Raw genomic sequence first — 23,078 nt, 5'->3', positions numbered from 1 at the left:
GCTCACTGGTTTTCAAGTCCTTCCACCCTTGTAGTAAGGCACTGCCTAACAGTGACCCTCATCCCAGTTCCCTTAAGTGCTTGGGGGAGGCTCACATGAGCGACAAATGTAGCCTTCGTAAGGACTTCAAGTGCTACTCCAAGAACAGGGCATCCAGACTTACATACCTGCTGCTGGGATTGGTACTACATTGTCTGTCTGAACCATCTACCTTTGTCCAGGTGCCTTGGCATCAGTTAGCAGTGCATCTCCAGCGTTATTGGTACTGAGAGGCAGATTGGTGTCACTGGTACCAAAGAGGAGGCATTGTACACAGGACTTGGTACCTGAGTCATCAAAGGAGGTGAAGAGGTTGAGCTTATCTAAAGACTTGGGAGTGTGCCCATAGAGGAGGCACTCTCCAGGGCACACCTCTAAGCAGGGAAATTCATTGACTCCAGAGCCCAGTATGGGCCAGCTGAGACTGACAAAAGATCAAAATCGTGTGTCCCTGCCTAGCTGTTCTCACCGTCAGGAGTATATTAGACATCAGTGATCATTTGACTGAGTTAGAAATGTCTTAATTCTGATGATGTTTTGTAATTTTTTTAATGAGTCTGACTGGATCTTTACCCATTACTTTATTATTCTCTTGAAATAGATTATTTTGTAGCTAAAAGTCTTGCAATGTGAAAAATAATGCTGGCAGTGGTACAGAAATGCAATGTTAGCCTTTTACAAATATTCCAGGAAACTTCATTTATACAGTTTTCTTTTTCTCTTGTGTGCAGTACAGGACAGCAAAATTCAGTTGCCAATTTCACAGCTGCGTAAAGTTTGGGCAGAAGCCGTGCACTATGTGACTGGGCTAAAAGAAGATTACAGCCGGCTATTCCAAGGGCAGAGAGCTGCAATGTAAGTTGGTGCAAATTCAGTAGACCAGGAAGAGAGATGTGTGCATGGAAGATGTTTGAACTGAAAGCTCTATGAATTAAAGGATTCTTGGATACCTACTCTTTTGAAGTGCTTTGTTCTTTTTGTCCGTAAACTTAAATTGTAAACCAGATGAGAACTTGTCCTAATCTGTTAAATATTCAGTGCTTCTATATATTATTTACATCAGTAAAAGCAACTTCAACTTTAAAAATCAATAAGCTAGAGGCTGTTTCTTTAGTGTTGCTTATTGCAGCTGGTCTGGGTTTATGGTGGCTGTAGTTTTATTCTTGCAAATGCATTTTAGCAGTAGGTGTAGATTGAGAATTCTAATGGCTCATGATCAGGACTGTTTGGTCAGAAGGAGTGCTTTGTGTTCTTCATTAGGTCATAAATCATAGCAGAAGATGCTGAGCATTTTCAAAGGTGTATTTTCCATCCAACATAATTGTATCCTAGATAAAAACTGCGTTGAGCTGGAGTTAAGGTTTAGCTCAAATTAGTAATTTTGAGTAAAATAAGTTGCCCCAATGATGTTATTGTCCTCAAAACAAACGTTAACAAGCCCAGGAAATGCCAAGTTAAAGTTAACCTTTAAAAGAAAAGATTAGTGCATGATAGCAGTTGTAGTCCTAGATTAGTTTAAAGTAAACTGATTTTTAAAGATACATTAGATTTTTTTTTTCTTCATGGTGTCACAAAGACCATTAGTCCATTTAAAAAAAAGCATTCAAGTGTAGCCTGTGCCCAAGATTTCAGTGAGTGTTTACTATATGGTAAATTGGAAGTTTCTGTTACCCGAAGACTGGAACACAAGGTAATTACCTTAGAACCCACTTCAGAATTTAAATTTTTAACTCCTAAACTAATGGATTTACTTGCAAATACTCAGAAAATTCATTCTGTGTTCAGAGTACATGCTATAAGTTTGGTGATGGTACGCTGCATTCTTCTTCGTTCACCAGAGTGGTCAAATCTCCACCTTATGTGCAAAACCCAACTCAGCCTTAACTGTGGAATCACAACTAGCAGCTCCATTATATTTATTCAGTTTTATTGAATGTAGCAAAACAGTACTTCTCATTGAGGGGTACCTTCACAGGCTAAATTTAAAGTTTCAAAGTTCAGTTCTATGAAATAACACAAGTATCTTGTATGTTGGAAAACAGTAGCTGTAAAATTTTCAATGGGGAAGACTGTACTTCAGATGTTCATAAGCCAGAAAAAGCTAAAAGGGATTTTAAAAAAATAATTGATCATATTCCAGGAACAGACAGCAGATGATAATAAAGATAGTTTTTGCAAGTTTAACTGTGATGGTTGCTCTGTGACCAATATAATACACCTCTACCTCGATATAACGCTGTCCTCGGGAGCCAAAAAATCTTACTGCATTATAGGTGAAACTGTTATATATAACTTGCTTTGATCCACTGGCGTGCGCAGCCCTACCCACCCCGCCCCCCCCGAGCATAGCTTTACTGCCTTATGTCCGAATTCGTGTTATATCGGGTCATGTTATATCGAACTAGCGGTGTAGTACTAATACAGATTGTTCAGAGTAGTTTGCATGTGCAGGGATAGATGGTCTTATTATTGGAATTATGTTAGCACCGGGAGGCCCCAGCCATGAACATTCCCCTGTTTTGCTTGGTGCTGTAAAAATACATACCCAGTCAGTCCCAACCATGGAGAGTTCACTGTCTAAATAGCCAAGACAACTTACATGGGAGGAAAAGGAGGAATTATTCTCCACATTTTACATATGGGGAACTGAGGCCCCGAGGGATTTAAATGACTTGCCCAGGGTCACACACGGGGTTCGTGTCTCTGCTGGAAACTTTATGCCGGAAGGTCTTAAAAAATTCAGTGCCACTGATGCATTTCCTTTAAATGTTAGAATTCAGGTTCTCCATAGCAGTTCATTCTTTGCTACTAATTCACAGAATTCCAGTTGTATTAATTTTAACAGGCCCTGTTTGCAATTATTGTTTAGGTTGAGTCTTCTTCGATATAATGCCAACTTAACCAAGATGAAAAACAATATGGTGTCCGCATCTCAGCAACTGAAAGCAAAGCTGGAATTCTTTCATCAGAGTATTCATCTTGATCTGGAGAGATACAGTGACCAGATGGCTTATGGAATATGTAAGTATTTTTGGAATAGTTGAAGGCCCCAATGAAGGTCATGGTGGGTAGACAGTTCCTGCTGCAGATAACTTGTAATGTAAAAGATATAGATAGAGGTTTGAGGATGAAGACTCTCATACAAGCAAATGAACTTTTTGGGGGATCAGTACAGTTTTGCTAGTGTTTTTTTAATTGGGGACAGAGGTCAGGGGACCTAAGACCTGGAAGAAAACACAAAATCATCACTAATAAAGTTTGCAGATAGACAAGGTAGGTGAGCGATGTCTTTTATTGGACCTAATTCTGTTGGTGGAAGATACAAGCTTTTGTGTTACACAGAGCTCTTCTTCAGGTCTGGGCTCTCCAATCCTGAAGAACTTTGTGTAGCTCAAAGTTTGTACCTTCCACCAACAGATTTTGGTCTGATACAAGACATCACCTTCCTTGTGTTTCTCATATCTTGGGACCAATACTGCTGCAGCACCACTGCAAACAAAGTTTGCAGATGAGACACAGATTGAGCGAGTGGTAGATAATGAAGACGAGGTTACTGATACAGAGTGATCTGGATCACTTTGTAAGCTGAGCACAGGCAAATAATATATGTTTTAATATGGCTAAATGTATGCACGGAGTCCTCGGACTTACGACCCAGTTCATTCCTCAGAATTGCGTTGTAAGTTGAAACATTACAAGTTGAAACTGCTTTTCCCATAGGAATCAATGGTATAAAGGGAGGATTCGTTCTTGAACCAAGGCTTGATACACTGTTTTCACCACAAGGACCCAGATTTTTGTACTAAATGAATTATAGATGACTAACGTAGCAATGTCAATGTATTTATTTGTTTAAACAGCATTCAAATAAACATATATTCACATATGCTTTGACTTCCCAGAACTTTTTGAAGGGCTCTTGGCTGGGGGCTTCTCTGCAGTCTTCTCTGCAATCTTAAAGAAAGTGTCCAAGGAAGTTTGGACAGATGTTCTCCTCTTCTCCTTGTAAATTTCCATGTAGCAGCTGTTATAATGAATGGAGCTGGAAGGGGAACCCTTGCAGTGCCTTGGCTGTGGAAGCCAATCAGAGAAGCTAGCTTGTTTCCGGGAGGCCTTGCTGCTAGTTTTTGATTGGCTGAGCTTGGGGCTGGGAGCCAATGAGAAAGCTTGAACAGTGAAATCAGTGATTGGCTGAGGCTCAGCATGTGATGTGTGCTGTTCTCCCTGCCAGCTTTCCTCATAAGGGTGAAACAAGCATCAGAGGGGCGAAACGAGCAGTCAATTGAAAAGTGTCATAAGTGGCGTCTGTCATAAGTTGGGCATCATAAGTCCAAGGACTCCCTGTACATTTAGGAACAAAGAATGTAGGCAATGCTTATGGGATGAAGGACTCTATCCTGGGAACCAGTGACTCTGAAAAAGATTTGGTGAGAGAGGTGGATAATCAGCTGAACATGATTTCCCAGTGTGATGCTGTGGACACAAGGGCTAATGAGATCCTGAGATGTGTAAATGGACATCTTGAGTTGGAGTAGAGAAGATTTTAAGGCAGTATTTGGCCCTGGAATGCTGCATCCAGTTCTGGTGTCCATGGTTCAAGAAAGGTGTTGAACAATTGGAGAGGGTTCAGAGAAGAGCCCTGAGAATGATTTAAAGGCATTGAAAACATATCTTAGAGCAGGGGTTCTCAAACTGGGGGTCGGGACCCCTCAGGGGGTCGTGCGCTGTCAGCCTCCACCCCAAACCCCGTTTGGCCTCTGGCATTTATAATGGTGGTAAATATATAAAAAAGTGTTTTTAATTTATAAGGGAGGTCGCACTCAGGGACTTGCTGTGTGAAAGGGGTCACCAGTACAAAAGTTTGAGGATCATTGTCTTAGAGTGATAGACTCAAGGAGCATAATCTATTTAACTTAACAAAAAGAAGGTTAAGAGGTGACTTGATTGCAGTTGCTAAGTACCTATACAGGGAGCAGATACTTAATAATGAGGTCTTCAGTCTAGCCAGAGGAAAGGTATAACATGATCCAATGCCTGGAAGTTGAAGCTAGACAAATTCAGACTGGAAATAAGGCATACATTTTTAATAGTGAGGGTAATTAACCATTGGACGTATTTACCCAAGGTTGTGGTGGTTCTCTCTCACTGACTATTTTTAAATCAAGATTGGCTATTTTGCTAAGACAGGCTTTAAGAATTATTTTTGGAAGCTTCTGTGGTCTGTGTTATACAGCAGGTCCAAGTAGGTGATCACAATGATCCCTTCTGTCCTTGGAATCTATGAATGGCAGAAGTGAGGGAGTTGGTGAGAATAAGAGAGTAGGAAAAGGAAGAAACACAAGGACAGTCCCATTTCTGCGCACGCTTTGTCATGGTACGGTTTTGTAGGCATCATGGTGGGCATGCCCTAAAGAGGCATTTCTAGGCGATATGGGAAGAGCGTGGCTCTATGAATCTGTGAACAGGATATAATCCATGCAGAGATATCAGAGACAGGATGAGATGCTGGGTTGGATGGAGGTAGATTTGTGAGTCATCAGCAATGACGGTGGTGGTTGAAGCCATGCTTGTTAGATATGTGCACCTAATAGGTATCAATGGACATAATAGGTATCAATGATTGTGCCAATCAAGAGGGTGGGTAAAGAGCCTGCTATAGGAGTGGTCAGAGAAGCAGGAGGAGGACCCTGAGAAAATAGAGCTATGAAAGTCTTTGAAAAGAGTTAAAAAAATTAGGGAGTGGTCAGTGGTGTAAGAAGCTATCCAAAGGTCAAGGAGGAAGACTGATATACGAGCCCTGAGATTTGACCTGGAAGAGGTTGTTAGAGGTTTGGTGTGAGCAGCTTCCATGGAACAGAAAGGGTGACAGCTGGACTGAAGAATTAGTGTGTGAGGCGTGGGATCTTGGGTTCAGAAAGGCAATTAAGCAAAGGACTAAATTTTTTTTTAGATAGGGGAGACTCGTATTGGGAGGAGAACAAACCTGAAGTGAAGAGTGAGTAGATGGGGTAGCGAGGAAGCTATTCTAAGCATGCTCTGCTAGGCCTCTTAAAAAATCTAGTTGCTATTGTGTTGAGCTGCCTTTATCTCAGTTCATTTCCTTCTCAAACCTAAGTTTGTAATTTCCGGTACCTGTCCTCTTAATCGTAATCCGTGGGGCTGTCAAGATGTGTGGCACATGTTCATTCCATGACCTGCCTTCCTTCCCCTGTCAAACAGAATCTATTCATTCTGAATTCCGGTGTGAAGGAACTGAAGGGGGATCAGGGCAGCTTTGCCTTTTATACTTGAGCCTGGGAGCAAAAGCATATGGAGGATGCAAGTGCCACCCTGAAGGGTACTGCATTGGGGAAAACTCTTTGACTTTGGCGTTTTGGGCATGCACACTCTAAAGTGGAATGGATATGTGGAACACATCTTGAAGAACAACTTAAAGAAATCTTAAAAACTTAAAAAATCTGCCACGTGTTCATTTCCTTCCCTGGAGTTCCTGCCCATTCCAATGTTTGAATTCACTGAAGGAAGCAAGACTCCCTTGCCCCCTTCGCATAAAGTTTTTTACATTTGAAGCAATGGGCAATTGGCATTGTTGACAACATTATACATAGTGTAGTTTTGCTGATCATTTCTCACTTTTGCCATTCTGGTGCCACATTTTTTTTTTCTTACGGAAATCTATCTGTATATGTTCCCCATTACCATAGTATCTGAGTGCTTTGCTGTCTCTAATATATTTATTCTCACAACAATTCTATGAGATAGAAAAGTGTTGTTACCTGCATTTTAGATTAATAGATGTTAAGGCCAGAAGGGACTATTCTGATCATCTAGTCCTGACCTACTGTTTGGCACAGACCAGAGAACCTCATCGAATGATTCCTGCCTCAAGTTCATAACTTCTGGTTGAGCTCTTTTTAATAGTGAGTGTGACTAAATGTAGTTACAACTGACATAGGGATGTGGTGAAGTCTCCATCATTTGGAGTCTTAGAATCAAAATGGGATGTTTCTTTTTAAGAGATCTTCTGTAGCTCAACCAGAAGATATGTTTGATGCTGGAATAACTGGATGAAGTTCTTTGGCCTGTGTTTTATACAGGCCACAAAAATTTCCAAAAGTGGGAACCTAAAGAGATGAAGTTCATAGGCCTGATTTTCAAAAAGTGGCTGGACTCAAGATAACTGAAGCCATTGCAAGCTGTTTGGGTTCTCAGTATTCTTGAAGTTCAGGACACTTATTTAGGTACCTAACTATGGACGTGAGTGTGTTTCTTTAGGCACTCATTTTCTAAAATTTTTATCTGTATGCATTTATCTAGGTTCGTTCCCAATTCATGTGATACCTGTACTTTTTTGTTGATTAATCAGACTCCATTTCTTTTAAGCCTCAGAAAAGATGCTCAAAGCCTGGAAGGAAATGGAAGTAAAGGCCATCCAGTGTGCTGAGGTATGGGAGTGAAAGAAGGATACTTGATGTCTGGGAGAGGGGGACTTGGCAGGCTGAGATAATGAAAATTTTTGCATTTGGGTCAGTTTCGCCTCTTGAAGTGTTACTGAGGGATAACTTATGCAACCACAGGACCTGTGTATGGTGTAGAAAACTCAAGGGATTCTCTCAGGCAATTATAGCATTTTTAGAGGAACTGAATCATTGAGTCTGATGAAATACATTCACTTAAATAAATGTTGAGTCATGACTTAATAAACTTAAGCTATAGTGTGTGCCATAGCTGAAGCAGCTGTTCAAGATACTTCATGTACTGAGCAAAGTAGCAATAACAAAATTACTGTTTCAGCCAGAGGATCTTCCTCAAGAAACAATCCAACTGTCACCATGATATTCAAATGTAACAATTTATTTCTCCATTGTACTCTTTCCATTGTCTTCTTAGAGTCCATATTAGAAACACAAGATCATGGAAAACTATTATTCATTTCTAGAGTGAGGTGATTTGGGAGTAAATGAGATTTTGTAGTTTGTTCCCACTCCCATCCCCACACAAGATATTTTTGCTTTACCAAGCTTGACAGGGAACCAATCACTTAACATTTTACCACTTTATTTTAAACTTGTCTTGACATCAGAGTAATTGAAATACCTAAACCATCCATTTTGACATCCTCTTTCTAAAGCTCACTTCTCATTACGGAAGCATCTCTTATGATGCAGTTTGTAGCTTCCAAGGCCAGAAGGGACCACTGTGATCGTCCAGTCTGACCTCCTGTGTAACACAGGGCACAGGACTTCTCTGAATTAACTCCTGTTTGAGCTAGAGCATCTCTTTTAGAAAAATATCTAATCTTGATTTTAAAATTTCTGGAGATGACAAATCCACCATAACCCTTCGTAAGTGTCACGGATGCACAGGTTTGGTGCTACATCCTTAGCTTTTGAACAGTCTCTTGGAGGAACCCTCTTAATATGCCAGACCCTCAAGGGGTCTCATTCTTCCTTCAAGGAAGACAATGCAGACTCACTGCATCCTTGATTGGAGGCTCCAGCATTCCTGCTTCACACCATGAATTCTGGTCAGCAAGTCCAACTGAGAGAGACTTCTGGTAGAGACTTGTACGCTCTTCAGGGACTAATGCACCCTAGCCAGTATCTCCCATGACACCCTAAACTGTTTTTTCAAAACAGAGTAGGATTTATTAGAGATGTGGTGGGTCAGGTAATATCTTTTTCTCAGTCTAGTAAAAGATATTACCTTACCTACGTTATCTCTCTAATATCCTGGGATCGACATGGCTACAACTACCTAGCATACAACAATGTAGGATTTATTAGTCAATTGGAACGCCGTGTTGGAAGTCCTTAGATTAGCAAAGAGAAATAAAGGTTAAAGCACAGTCCATTCAGGTCCGTCTAGAACCATTCACCAGCTGAGCCTAAATTTATTTATGGCCAGTTTATTGCCCTTTGCTCTTTTGCTAACATAGTCCTTTAGCTTAAACAGCTCTTCTCCCTCCCTGGTGTTTACTCCCCTCATGTGTTTATAGAGAGCAATCAGATCCCTTCCCAGCCTTCATTTTGCTAGACTAAGAAAGCCAAGCTCTTTGTCTCCTCTCATGAGAGTCTCTCCATTCCCCTGATCATCCTCACAGCCTTACACTCTGCCTCTTACAGTTTTAATTCATCTTTCTTGAACATGGGTGACCAGAAGTGTATACAATATTTCAGATTCCTTGTATAATGGTATTAATACTTCCCTATCTCTGCTGGAAATACATCACCTTATACCTCCTAGGATCGCCTTTATCTTTTTTGTGGCCTTGGTACTTTTGTGGCTTATAGTCATCCTGTAGTGATCAGTACACCCAGGTCTTTCTCCTCTGTCATTTCCAACTATGAGCTCTCAGTTTATAGCAGAAATTCTTGTTTTTAGCCCGTAAGTACATGACCTTGCACGCTGTACTATTGCATGTCATCCCACTTCTATTACTCCAATCCTCTAGGTTATTCAGTTCTTACCGGATAATATTTCATTCCTCCGCTGTGTTGATGCCTCCCAACTTTGTGCCATCAGTACATTCCTACTTTTTTGTTCCTAGATCACAGATTAAAATATTAAACAAGAACTGTCCCAAGACTGATAGTTGGGAGACTCCACTAATAACTTCCCTCCAGGCACAACCCATTTCATATCCCTTTTAGCCAGTTCATATTCTCGAATTCCACTAATTTCGCATGGGGAACTGTATCAAATGCTTTACTTGAAATCCAGCTAAATTTGATTGAGTGTGTTTTCCTGGTCTAGACAATCATTTATCTTACCTAAGATAGATATCTGGTTAGTCTGGCATGATCTACCTTTTGTAAACCCATGTTGCATTTTGTCCTATTTTCCATTTACCTCCATGTCTTTAATCCTTTTGTTAAAGTTTTTTCCCAAGTCTTGTCTGCTATTGAAATCAGACTAACAGGTCTGTAGTTGCCTGGAACCCTTTTTCCTTTTCTTAAACTACTTTTGATATTCTCCAGTCTATATGGTACTTCTATCAATTTACTAGATTTATTAAAAATCCTTGCTGCTGAATTTGTAATGTCGTGTCCCAGTTGCTCTAGTATTCTGGGATGGAGTTTATCCAGTTCCTCCACTTTGAATTTAAAGATGTTACATTTTTAAATCAAGATTGGATGGCTCTTTCTAGAAGATAAGCTCCAGCTCAACTACGAGATGTGGGTTTAATGCAGGAATTACTAGTGGGTTTTCAGGTCTGTGCTGTGCAGGAGCTCAGACTGGATGAGCTAATGGTCCCTTCTAGCCTTAACATCTATGAAACCATTACTCCACCACAATGTTGTGTGTTTGCCTTGGAATTCTACTGTTTTTTTCTTCCAAAACAATGAAGCATCACTTCATGTGTTCTAGAAGTAGTTGTGGGCCAGTCAGATAAATATATTGAAGCAGCTTTTACATAGTGCATTCAGATGGTGGAGGTGATCCCTATATTAGTGTTGCCTAACACTTTGCATTTTATTTTTTTAAATAAAGTGTGTTTTGTGGAAGTGGGATGTTTATATAGAGTCCCGTCCCTTTCCACAAATTGCTCAACCTTTTTTTCTATCAGGGGCCAGTTAGGAAAGGCTCAGTTTAAAGGCTTCAGGATCTGTCATCCATAATCCTGTTCTTCTGGGTAGCGGGGTTTAAGGTCCTATCTCTGATTTTTCTGGATGTCCATGAGATGCGGAGGATTCCCTCTTGATTGTTGTGCTTGCATGGCACAGGAAATGTGTAGTTGTTGTTGCTGCCAGCACACTAGCTAAATTATGCTCTTTACTACAGCTTCCCCTGTTGACCATTCTTTGTTCAAGTGTCCAGAACGATTAGAAAATGCTACATCTAGTGTTTCCTCTGGTTCTCCTGACTCAAGGAGGATGCTGATGTGTTTCCTTGGTGTTTTTTCCCCACCAGCCTAGGTATGCTATTGCTGTGTCCAGTGTCTGGGTCCCGGCAGATTTAGTTTGATGACTTGGACCTCGAGGTCCATCTCCCAGAGTAATTGGTGGATATTATCTTCTCTGTCTATAGCTATACTGAAAGTCTTCTAATCAGTGCACTCTCAGGATAGCTTTAATGCCAAGTCAGCATCTAACAGAACTTGTCTTTGGGTCATATTGGATGGCTTGACTAATAGGGCTTAGTCTCAGAACTCTGTTACGTGTTCCTGCATTGAACACCCTGAAGATGGAGCAGTGCTTTGATCCAAGTGCTGCCTCCACCTGGATTCTTTTTCTTAAGAATTAAGAAGTTAAGGCTGTCTTGTCAAACTCCACTTGTTTCTCTTAGAAGGATAAGTGACATTTTTATTTTGTCCTCAGGTTTTTTTTCACCCAGAATACTACTTGGAGCTACTTCCAGGTTTCTTGAACTAGTATAGTTGCTCTGTATCATCTCTGTCAGGGGACACGTTTCCTTTCTTATGGCCTTAACATCATACATTTCCAAGGAAACAGATGCAATCACCTGGATGTCAGCAGAACAATCCAATTCCATTTGATTAGGACACAGTCCATCTGGAATTCAGATACCTAATTCATATCCTTGCTGGCAAAATGAAAGACTTAAAAGATTCAAAATGTACCATCTCCTGATGACTCCGTTCAGCTATCTTAAAAGCATTAGGAAAAAAATCTGAACATCTACAAGTCTCAGAGCATGGTCAACTCAGTTTGATTCCACAACCTGAGTAGAAAGAAATAGAACCTCTTATGAGAAGAATTGCAGATCTCTGGCAATCAGAGTGTACATTGATCAGATGCAAGGAAGTACAACACTTTCTTCCAAAGCTGTATTTGGTCTGAGTCCTTCTGTCTGCTGTTATCCCTACTGTGTTTCCTCATCTCATCCTGGTCTCTTCCATACCCCCCACTTGGGGAGTAACAGTATGTTATCCTATCAATCATGACTCCAGACCAGTAGATTCCTTCTCTTTGTTAAGACAGACAATTTGTACTTATCACAAGTTTGTCTTCTCTTAACAGAGGAATCACTACAGTGGTGTTTTCCTATTCAGGTACGTAGTTTATCTATTTATAGCTTTTAAAGTTTTCAAGTTTTGAAAGCATCTCAACTTGGACTGTAATACAGTTCCACAGCTTACATATAGGAGCAGTTTCAGCACCAAAATTGACACTCTCTGCAGATTCTGTGGTCTTGTGGCTGTCGTTAACCCAACAATGCTGACTCTAGAGGAATCCTTTGTTATAAGAAGATATGTTTGCTGTTTGTTCATATTGTCTGTGTCTATCCAAGGTTGTTGAGGGTATTGTACGTTGTGTGAAAATTGGTCTGATTTCCGTAGAACTATAGCAGCAACTAGTTGATCTTAATGAATGATTATTGTCCCTCAATGACAGCAAGACTCGCACTTTCAGAATGTTGTTAATTCCACTGAGGTTCACTTGTCTATTGAACGAAGTAACTTGGAGAATCTTTTTATTGATTTTTATGTATTTCTGCTCCTGAAATTGCTTAATACATGGACTATCACTTTCCAGTAAAAGCTTGAGATCTATGGCGAGTTTTATTTTTTTCTCATTAGGCTGGAGATATTGGATACCTAGACGAACAGATTATGGCTCTGCACACAGAGATTGTGGAACTGCAGAGGAGTCCATATGCAAGGCGCCAGGGAGATGTCATGGAGAGTCTGTAAGGAAAAGAGCTATTCTCTCATACTTGATGAAATAATTTTACATTGTAAGAGGTTTTATTTATATATATATATGTTTATTTTAAAATTCTCCATTTTGAAGAGGAGAAAGTAAGTTGGGCCGGGGGGGCAGTGTGTGTGTGTGTGTGTGTGTGTGTGTGTGTGTGTGTGTGTGTGTTTCCTTCGGTGCTTTAGAATTATATACCAAAACTGCGTGCTTAAGAGAGCTGAGGTTTTTCTTGCTTTGTTTTCAGCCTAAAGAGGGAAGTAAACTTCATTGAACCATTGTTGTATGAAAATAACAATATTTTCTCAAACATCAAGTATTTCAGATGTGGTTTTGGAGCAATAATAATATTAAAAAAAAAAACACCTTGAAAATCGTTAGTTATATTCCATTTACAGCCTACTTTAAAAGAACATTGGGGTTGCAGAGTGAAGCACTCAAGTTGGGAAGTGCCCAATTAAGGTTTACACATGCAATCTTAACTTTGTCCCTTTGTGCATATGTATAACCATATAGCCTGTAGTTACTGGATCTGTTATTTCCAAAGAAACTCTGTTCTATACAGTGCTCAGTGAATGTGTGCTAACCGAGGTAGGTGTCTTCCTGATCTCTGCTTTATTCTCTGTGCATCCCTGAATGATTCCCTACACACTGTCCATCCTGGGGACATACCTGCTCTAAGCTACACTGCTGTCAATTCAGGGGGTAGGATGAGGAGTGCTGGATACTTACCGATAATGGTAGTGGGTCCAACTAGCTTGATTTGCAGTCTCCAGCAGTGCCACAGGCCTGATCAAGGTTTCAGCCTGCTGCCTGATATGTTGATGAGCAACTTGTATCTTGAAATTGCTGGCTTGGAACTGGGGTTCAGAGTGGGTGGAGGAAGCCTATTAGAGACAGATAAGGAAAAAAATGTGCTGCTGAGTGTGTAACCAATTATCACGTAAACAACAGCTAGAAAGCAGGAAGAACATCCCTTCCCTTCCTGAGTAAGTGAATGTTTAGAGCCAGGAAATGAGAAGAAAGGATGATCTTGTGGCTAAGGCACTGGACAGAGGCACAGGAGATCTCATTTTTCCCCCAGCTGTGTCAGATTCCCTGTATGACTTTGATCAAATCACCGATCTGCTGAATTTCAGGCTTCCACATCTGTTAAATGAGGATGATAATCTTTCCTTCCTCCTACACTGTGCCTATTCACATTGTGAGGTCTTTGGGGTAGGGACTGTCTATACCTAGCACAAAGGGGCCTCAGTTTTGGCTTGGGCCTCTGGGCACTCTGGTAATACAAATGCTTTTCCCACTGATGACTGTAAAACAGAACTTGCCGCAGTGAGAAACCTAGATCTACAGGACCGTTGTCCCAGTTACTGTGTGCCATCCAATCCAACTGGAAGTGACAGCATGTGATCCTGTACCAAAGGTGGCAAATGCTGCTTTGAAGTATGGTCCTTTTTATCTGAGTGTTTCATATTAGCACCCATCACCATGGTGTCACAGCGCTTCCATAGGAACAGACATTCTTGGTTCACAAGTGTCTGAAAACATACCAGACCAGGTTACCTCTTCAGTTGCAGGGGGATTACATATCAGGTTCTACTATACCCCTTCCTTGTGGGGTGAGGAGCAAACGGGGTGCCTGGTCCCTTGGTGACTGAGGGAGGAGGGGAGCGAGGAGCAGGTTGAGTGCTTGGCCCCTCAGAGGTTGAGGGTTATAGGGAGTGAGGAGCAGACTGGGTGCCTGGTCTCTTGGCAGTTGGGGGCTGGCAGGGGTGAGAAGCAGACGGGGGCATGATGGGGTGGGGATTTTCTCTCCATCCTTGTCTCAGATTTTCTCTCTTCTGTGTATTTATTTTTCAATTACCAGTGCACACCAACAAGCATCGGACTGGGATTAGGGCACAAGAGAGACTGGTGGATCTTCAGACCTGTTTGCACAGCATCTAAAACTGAATTGAGGGAGTTGAATACTAATAAGCTCTCCTCCCCCTACATTACAGGTGCAGTGTAGTGGTCTGCTATCTGGTTGGGTGTGCCAAGAGGAAGGTGGTCTCTTAGCTATTTCCAATGCTCTGAGAGCTCAGGTGCATTATCATGGCGTCATTTTTGACCATGCTCTATTCTTGTGTTGGATGTGGTTTGGACATGTGGTTTTCAGCTATGCACATTTGCATAGGTTTTGTCATCATTTAACTCGGGACAAACTGGCAATGGTTGCATAAGCCCTTGTGATCTTGAGAAATCAGCTGTTGTAATTCCCTCTTGTGGGGCTACCACCAAGGCTGATGCACCACTTGCAGCTTATTCAGATTCAGTCACATGACAGCTTGCGAGTTTGAGCTGTTGTGAGCATATTCAGCCTGTATTGTGTTCTTTACATTAGCTGCCTATTAAGTGGCAGATTCAGTCAGTTATCTTTACTGGTTTATAAAGCTCTGAATGGGACTGGCTCCCCCACACCACCTGGTGTCTAGGGCTTCTACCATCATGCCTGAAGTAGGCCTGTGGTTGAGCCTTGGCTGTGGTGGTCCCCACAGTGTGGACCTCTCTCCTTCCTGAACTCTGTCCATTTCATCTCCCCATTCAAAAAATACTAAAAACTTCTGTGTTTTTTCCAGAGGTGTTTTTAAATTACTTCTGCTGTTCTGTTTTTTTCTTACTGTTTGTTTACCCACCCTGTCTAATTTTGTTGAGGTTGTGGTATATTCTGGTAGTTAACAAGAAAATTCTGTTATGGTTGCTCAGCGACCCCAGCATTTTTGTGTAGGAGAGTGCTCTACACATATATTATTACTGGGACAAAGCACAGGACATTTGACTGGAATATGTGATTCCCTTGAAACTCCTCTGGGAGTGAGTAAGGGTGGGTGGGCAAGCTGGCCAGGGAATGGGAGGTTCCAGGTTTATGAATGGTCTGGGTGATGGGAGAAATTAATCTGCTGTGAAAGATTATGCTGAACTTCTGGAAATAGGAAAGTGAGGATTTGTCATGAAGTTGGAAGCTTCCACATGTAACTGCTTTTGAGTTATTGGAGCTATGCATAGTAGGAAAACTTACTTTAAAGGTAGAAGGAAATGTACCTTTTTGGTGATCTCTTCCTCATACTCTTCCCAAATGTCCACCATGGAACTGAGAGCAAGCAAGGAAACATGAGTGCAAATGGGGAATTTGTCAGGCAGTTATACAGAAGAAAAGCTAACAAAGTTACTAAAATCAAACCTTCAATGTTTAAATGTTATCTTCAAAATAATTGAAGAAAGCATAGAATTAATGCCATTTAGTCTGAATAGCCACAAGGTAAATACAGAATTATGAAGAAAAGGGGACAGCTTTTTAGGAAATGTGGACTTCTATCATGGAATGAATTGACATGGATTCCTAATGTTGAAGGGGCAGGGTATCTATTAGTAACATTTAAAAATTGTCTCCATCTTAATAAAGACTTGAATATGAAGTCTTTTTACTCTTGAATATTAAATGGTCAGTTCCTCTATGTGTGTGAATACATGTATGAAGTGATTTCTTCTTTTTGCAGTGAACAAAAAGCCATAGAACTATACAAGCAATTAAAACCAAGACCTCCAGGTATGGAACAGGTTTATTCTATGACCTACATAAAACTCAAACCCTGCAAGTAATCTTTGCTTTCAATAGTAAGATCAGATTTTTTTACATTATCATTTGCAGCGTGACAGAGCGAATGCTGGGCAGGGAGGGGTGGAGATACACATAGAGTGATGGGGTGGGGAAGACCTCAGGATCTTGGTGGGAGCTGAGGGGAGTGGTTTGATGGTGTGCTTGTGCAAAGACATAGGTGGTGAGTGGAGGAAATGTTGGCAATGTCTCTAAGTTGTGTAAATAACATCATATATTAGTTTCACTACTGAAAAATTAAATGGCCTGTAAAATGTAACTCGCTTAGTGATGCTTTTCATTACACCTTCTTTTATATAGTGTCAGAACTGCCACACCCCTTCTCTTTGGCCTGGCCCTGACCAGGTGGGTCTGGGGTAGAGGAGTAGGTGTCATGATGTATAAATCAGTCGGGTGTTACATAGCATCAGCTATAGTGTAAAAAGTGTTAGGATTCTGGTCTTGTGGTCTAAGGCGTAATTGCTCCAGGACTATGCATGCTTTTAACCCTTCTCAGTCAGTTACTAAGTTGTTCAGAAAATCATACAGGTCACCAACCCAGCTTTGTTGCTTAGCTCTTATCTTAGTGTGGGATGATGCCGTCAAAACCTTCTGTGTTACTTACAGAGCTGTCAGTTTGTCAGGTCACTGTCACTGGCCAAACCCAAGAAGACACAGAGGTATAAGGGGAGAGAGGAAGAACAGATGCTCTAATGTGACCGTGGTGTCTTGATGGGCCACACTGAGAATGCCTCACTCAGAGCAGACTGCAAGAAATAGGGCAGACAATCTCCCAAACTGGTGGTTTATTCTGTAATAAGCCCTGGTCTAAGATATGCAACTTCAGCTACACAAATAGTGTAGCTGAAGTCGATGTATCTTAGGTCGACTTGCCTGGCTGTGAGGGTGGCGGCAAGTCAACCGCTGCTGCTCCCCCATCGACTCGGCTTCTGCCTCTTGCGAGCTGGAGTTCCAGAGTCGATGGGGAGTGTGTTTGGGGATTGATTCAGCTGCATGTAGACGAGACGCAATAAATTGATCCCTACCCGCTGATCTGGCGGGTAGTGAAGACCTGCCCTTAGATTCACCCAGCCAGTAACAAAATAGCTTCTGAAATACCGTGCTGGTTTACAAGAAACCAAATACAGCCCCTGTTAGGCATTCCAGCCTTTTGGCTCCCATCTAGACATCCAAGTCTAAAATAGTGAGGGTTACTGAAAACCATATTCACCATATTTAGGGCCCTACCAATTTCACGGTCCATTTTTGTAAATTTCACGGTCATATTATTTAAAAAATCTTGAATGTTGTGGTTTCAGATATTTAAATCTTAATTTTCACGGTGTTGTAACAAAACATGAATTTGTATTTAGAAATGGCAAAATATAAACATGTGAAGCCCTTGAGACTCATCGTTTCTCAAACTGGGGTCCAGACCCAAAAGGGGATCACAAGGCTATTGTGGGGGTGGGTCACGGTGTTGCCACCCTTACTTCTGTGCTGCTGCTGGTGACAGCGCTGCTTTCAGAGTTAGACAGCTGGCCAACAGCTCCTGCTCTCCAGCCATTCAGCTGGGAAGGCAGCACAGAAGTAAGGGTGGCAATACCATTTTTCACAGCTGTGAATTTAATAGGTCTCTAACCATACTTAAAGTTCTACCAATCCCGAAGGATCAGATGCATTGCCCACCTGGTCAATGAATATTTAGATCTTACTCAAATGCATGCTTACAACCAATCCTTGTTAACTAACTCTAAGTTCTATTAATAAAAGGAAAAAGAAAGAAGAGAGAAATATGATTAAGAGCTCAATATACATGCAAATGTGTGTAAAGTTCTTAGGTCAGCTTTGTAGTCAAGATGGTGAGGCTGCTGATTTGTAAAAGTCTTTCTGGAATCGGTATAAAAGGTTACAGTCCAATAGGTAGTCTAGGTATAGAGTCTGTTCAAGTTTTTCCATGAGAATTTCAGGGTAGACCAGGAGACCTCAGTCTTATGGCTTAGATCTTCCCTGTTAAAGTTTAAGCAGACCTGAGATGAAAAGGATCAGGCCCAAAGTTTTCTTTATAGTTGAAGCAGGCAGGACACTGACAGGTAACTCTACCCCATGGGCTTTCATGAAAGTGCGCTGACAGTTTGTGATCTCTATTCAGTGGGTCCTTTCACAGACAATACTTCTAGTAACAGCCATTCATAGATGGTTCATAGGTGGTTTACTATATGGAATTATAAGCTTTGAGAAGAGATGAGGACAATAATAATATTACACCACCAGTCCCATCTAAATGATGATATCCCCTTTTGATCTCTGAATCAATAGAATACAGTAATGAAGCATTATAAGATAGGAGCAGGATTTAGCAATTACATGCTAATTACATCCCATTGTTAGATTTCTACTGGGATGCAGGCAAACAGACACATTTAGCACTTACTTTTTGATTCTCGAACCATACAGGCAGAAAGGTTAGACATTCTAGTCTACTTAACATGGCTTTGATAACTATCTACAGGGAATGGCCCTGAGTGTTACAGACACAGAGAGGAAGAACAAATGCTCTTTTTGTGAACTGGTGATGAGGGTGGTAGTTACTGTGAGCCTCCTGCTGGAGTCACATCTCTTCCCCTGAGTAGGGGAATCCTGGCCCTGGTTAGAAGGTTGGGCTGGAGCTGGTGGATGAAGTTTCTCCCTCTCCCTGTGCCAAGAGCCACTAGGACAATGTCAGGGGAGCAGGCAAAAGCCACACCTCGGTCTGGTTAGGTAATCCTGAGAAACACCATGGCTTGAGGCTGACGGGGCTCCAGGCTTTATAGAACCAGGACTTGATGCAGAAAGCAAAAGTCAGATATGGAACAAACAAAACAACCAAAAAGCAGTTGAGCCACACGCTGTCCCTCCAATTACCCTAAATTTTATGCTTCAGTTCATGGAAAATGATCAGCCATCCTCCCAGAGCTTCCCTGAGGTCTTTTTAACCCATCTGTATGGAATTGTTGAGCAAGATCACCATGATGCACACTGCTGTCCTAAAACCACACCAAGAGATCAGCCTTTGTAACAGGGTCCTATATGGTGGAGGTGGTCCTACTACAGTAGTACCCTAGAGTTCCCAGTCAGGAATGAGGGCCCCATTGTGCTGATCACTGGAATAATAGAAAAAACAAAGGCAGCTTTTGCCCCCCAAGAAGCTCACACTTTAGTAGGAGATAGAACAGATGGATAAACAGTCAAGTCCTTCTTAGCATTGCTCTGGTTCAGTGACATTTTTTACTTTTTCTCAAAGGTCTAGAAAAATAGCTCATAGGCCTTAAATCCATTTGTCTGTCTGTGGTAGCCAGTCCTTTGTCTGATTCCACTTCCATGACCTAGTCAAATGTATTTCTGCACCAGCTCTGATCAAGCTAGCATGCAAAAAATAAGTGTAGCCATGACTCCATAAGTGATGGGAGGGGCTAGGCACCTGTGTATATACCTACAGCTTAGACAGGCACATACTCAGATGGCTAGCTGCCCCACCACCACTTACAGCTATGATTCTATTTTTAGCTCTCTAGCTAAATGAGAGCTAGCGCAGGTATGCCTCTGAGTTGGAAGTTACACCTCTAGCTCAAAAATTAGATGGATTTTAGGGAGTGCTGTGGGGATTATCACAACTTGTGCACATTTACATACTTCATTCACTAGTTTGTTACATTTATTATTTTGGGGGTTTGCAAACATTTATCAAATGTTTCCTGTTTACTTAATAATTGTATCCTGGTCTAAACAAACTCAAAAAGGAAGTCCAAGTCATGTTAGTTCCAGGTTTCCATTATTACTACATTGATGAGTCTCAAGTTAGTGCTATACTGAAATGCTCCCTCTACCTTTTGATTCATGCATTCTTATGTGTATTCTTCTATGCCCAATGTCCTTGCAATTCCTCATCCTCATGCCCACAATAAACATGGTCACCTTCTGGCATCTTCCCTATCTTGCCGTTGCATCTAACGTTCTTAATCTTGCCCTCTGCTCCTCCTTCGCCACTTCTTAAATTACACTGGCTGGCGTGATGGTGGGGAGGGTGGCAGAAATTCAGATGGTCCTGAATATTATGACTAGGGTACTATAAGGGCAGACAGAGGCAGGATTTTTGCATAGTTGTGTGATGGGTAAATAGCCAAAGTCATTATGGAAATTAGTGCTCGGGCAGAGTGCCTGGAATTGTATAATGTGTGGAGAGATGAGTGATTAGTGTCAGCTCCCCTGTGCTCTGACTGGCTCATGATTGATGTGTATATAACTGCGTGCACTGGAGAAGGAGTTTTGATTTAGTAGAATTAACCCCTTCTTTTTTAATTGGGTCATAAATGATCTGGGAAAAGGGCAAGATTTGCAGATACAAAACTGCTTAAGATAGTTAAATCCCAAGCAGACTGTGAAGAGCTACAAAAGGATCTCTCAAAACTAGGTGACGGCAACAAAATAGCAGATGAAATTCAGTGTTTATAAATGCAAAGTAGTGCACATTGGAAAACATAATCCCAACTATAAACATAAAATGATGGAGTCTAAATTAACCATTGCCACTCAAGAAAGAGATCTTGCAGTCATTGTGGATGGTTCTCTGAAAACATCCACTCCATGTGTAGCAGCAGTCAAAAAAGCAAATGATGTTGGGAATCATTAAGAAAGGGATAGATCATAACACAGAAAATATCATATTGCCTCTATATAAATCCATGATATGCCCCCATCTTGAATACTGTGTGCAGATATGGTCACCCTATCTCAAAAACCATGTATTGGAATTGGAAAAGGTTCACAAAAAGGCAACAAAAATTATTAGGGGTATGGAACGGCTTCCATATGATGAGAGATTAATAAGACTGGGACTTTTCAGCTTGGAAAAGAGACGACTAAGGAGGGATATGATAGAGGTCTATAAAATCACGACTAGTGTGGAGAAAGTAAATAAGGAAGGGTTATTTACTCCTTCTCATAACACAAGAACTAGGGGTCACCAAATGAAATGAATAGGCTGCAGGTTTAAAACGAACAAAAGGAAGTGCGTTTTCACACAACGCATAGTCAACCTGTGGAACTACTTGCCAGAGAATGTTGTGAAGGCCAAGATTATAACAGGGTTCAAAAAAGAACTAGATACGTTCATGGATGAAAGGTCCATCTGTCAGCCAGAGAGGGCAGGGATGGTGTCTCTAGCCTGTTTGCCAGAAGCTGGGGAATGGGTGATGGGATGATTCACTGATGATCACCTGTTAATTCCCTCTGGGCACCTAGTATTGGCCACTGTCAGAAGACAGGATACTGGGCTAGATGGACCTTCCTGCTGACCCCGTATGGCTTTTCCTGTATTCTTATGTAAGTCTCTTTTTCTTTGGCAGAGCTTGTTAGGAGAACTCCTTCTTTGACTTCTGGGTTTGTCTCTGAGATGTTTGCTGAGGAACACTATGCTAACCAGACAATTGGTGTCCCTTCCAGATCACGCCTACAGTGACAGCACTGACATGGTGAAGATTATTGTGCAGACTGTACAGAGCCAGGATCGAGTTCTCAAGGAGCTCTTTGGACATCTTAGGTACTAGAAAATCTTTCCTTTCTGGAGGAAAACAGAGACAAGATGCAGCTTCTGCCATTCTGGGCTGGAGACCTTTTAACATAATAATTCTGTTGGGGAGCAGAGAGAGCCCTTGCATTCATATTCCAAGAGTAAAAACTTCATTCAGAGACAGTTCAGATTGCTGAAGGGCATATTCCCATCACTGTCCCTAAACCTTCAAAGCTAGTAAAGGGGGAAAGATCTGTCTTAGACCTTGTTATATATTCCCTTCAAATTTTCTGTTGTCAGTGGGGCATTGCAGCCCCCCACCAAGAATTGCTTTCCCCTTCAAGGACATGCAGACACTCTATACTCATTCGTCTGACTTATACTGTAACACAACCCCTTAACGCTTTCCCTAAAAGCATTTCACATCTCCTCTGGGAAGTGAGTTCCATGTACATATGTGACTGTTGCTGAGGTGGCGGGATCCATGGCAGGAGGTTTCTTTGTGAAGAAAGACTAAAATACTGAAAATTCTAAGTCCTGAAGCCTTCTTGCATTGAACTTTTTATGCTGTGTACCTTGATTATTAGACCCGAAGGCTTCTAGGAGCCACCATGGTCCCAAAGAATATTTCAGTTGTGCATCTGTGCCTTCAGCTGTCAATGTAAATGCTGAGGGACAAGTACATGTTTACCCAGTTTTTCCTTAAATAGCAAGATGTAAAATCAGTGCAGCCACATTGACTCTGCCAAAGCCTGTGCCCCACTGAATGGAAAAGTGATTGTGATTTCTTCTTTGTTACAGCAAGCTGTTAGGCTGTAAACAGAAGATTATTGATTTACTTCCAAAGATTGAAGTGGCTCTGAATAACATTAAGGAGGCTGACAGTTCGGTGATGCAGATGCAGGGAAAAAGACAGAGGGAAATCTGGCATTTGCTGAAAATTGCTTGTGTAAGTGACTTTAGTATTGAAGTCCCTAAATGCTAACAATAACCTCTTTAGCCAGGCAGTGTGTGACCTGTCAGATCTGTGATGGTTGGTAAAGTGTTGTGGAAGGTTTGAAGCACTATGTGCTGAGTATATACAGTAATTGTTCTGTGGCTTATGCATGCTGTATATTATTTCTTACAGTGGCACTTAGAGGCGCTAGCCAGAATCAGGGCCCTGTTTTGCTTGGTGCTGCACAGACACACAGAG

At 41.5% G+C, this 23,078-nt stretch overlaps 1 protein-coding gene across 7 annotated transcripts in view; it reads left to right on the top strand.

Moving 5' to 3' along the window:
- The window catches only part of CHUK (component of inhibitor of nuclear factor kappa B kinase complex), a 95,753-nt gene that overhangs the window by 52,921 nt on the left and 19,754 nt on the right, over nt 1-23,078 (top strand). For all 7 annotated transcript variants that reach the window (XM_050960118.1, XM_050960115.1, XM_050960117.1 and 4 more), the window contains 7 exons: nt 771-894; nt 2,909-3,060; nt 7,423-7,484; nt 12,584-12,693; nt 16,238-16,287; nt 21,817-21,913; nt 22,685-22,832. In XM_050960118.1, the coding sequence (XP_050816075.1) occupies nt 771-894; nt 2,909-3,060; nt 7,423-7,484; nt 12,584-12,693; nt 16,238-16,287; nt 21,817-21,913; nt 22,685-22,832 (743 nt within the window). The remainder of the gene's footprint in view (nt 1-770; nt 895-2,908; nt 3,061-7,422; nt 7,485-12,583; nt 12,694-16,237; nt 16,288-21,816; nt 21,914-22,684; nt 22,833-23,078) is intronic.

This window comes from Gopherus flavomarginatus, chromosome 6, assembly GCF_025201925.1.
Source record: "Gopherus flavomarginatus isolate rGopFla2 chromosome 6, rGopFla2.mat.asm, whole genome shotgun sequence".
In the NCBI taxonomy this organism is placed as follows: Eukaryota; Metazoa; Chordata; order Testudines; family Testudinidae; genus Gopherus; species Gopherus flavomarginatus.
This window is presented reverse-complemented; position numbering and strand designations above follow the sequence as displayed.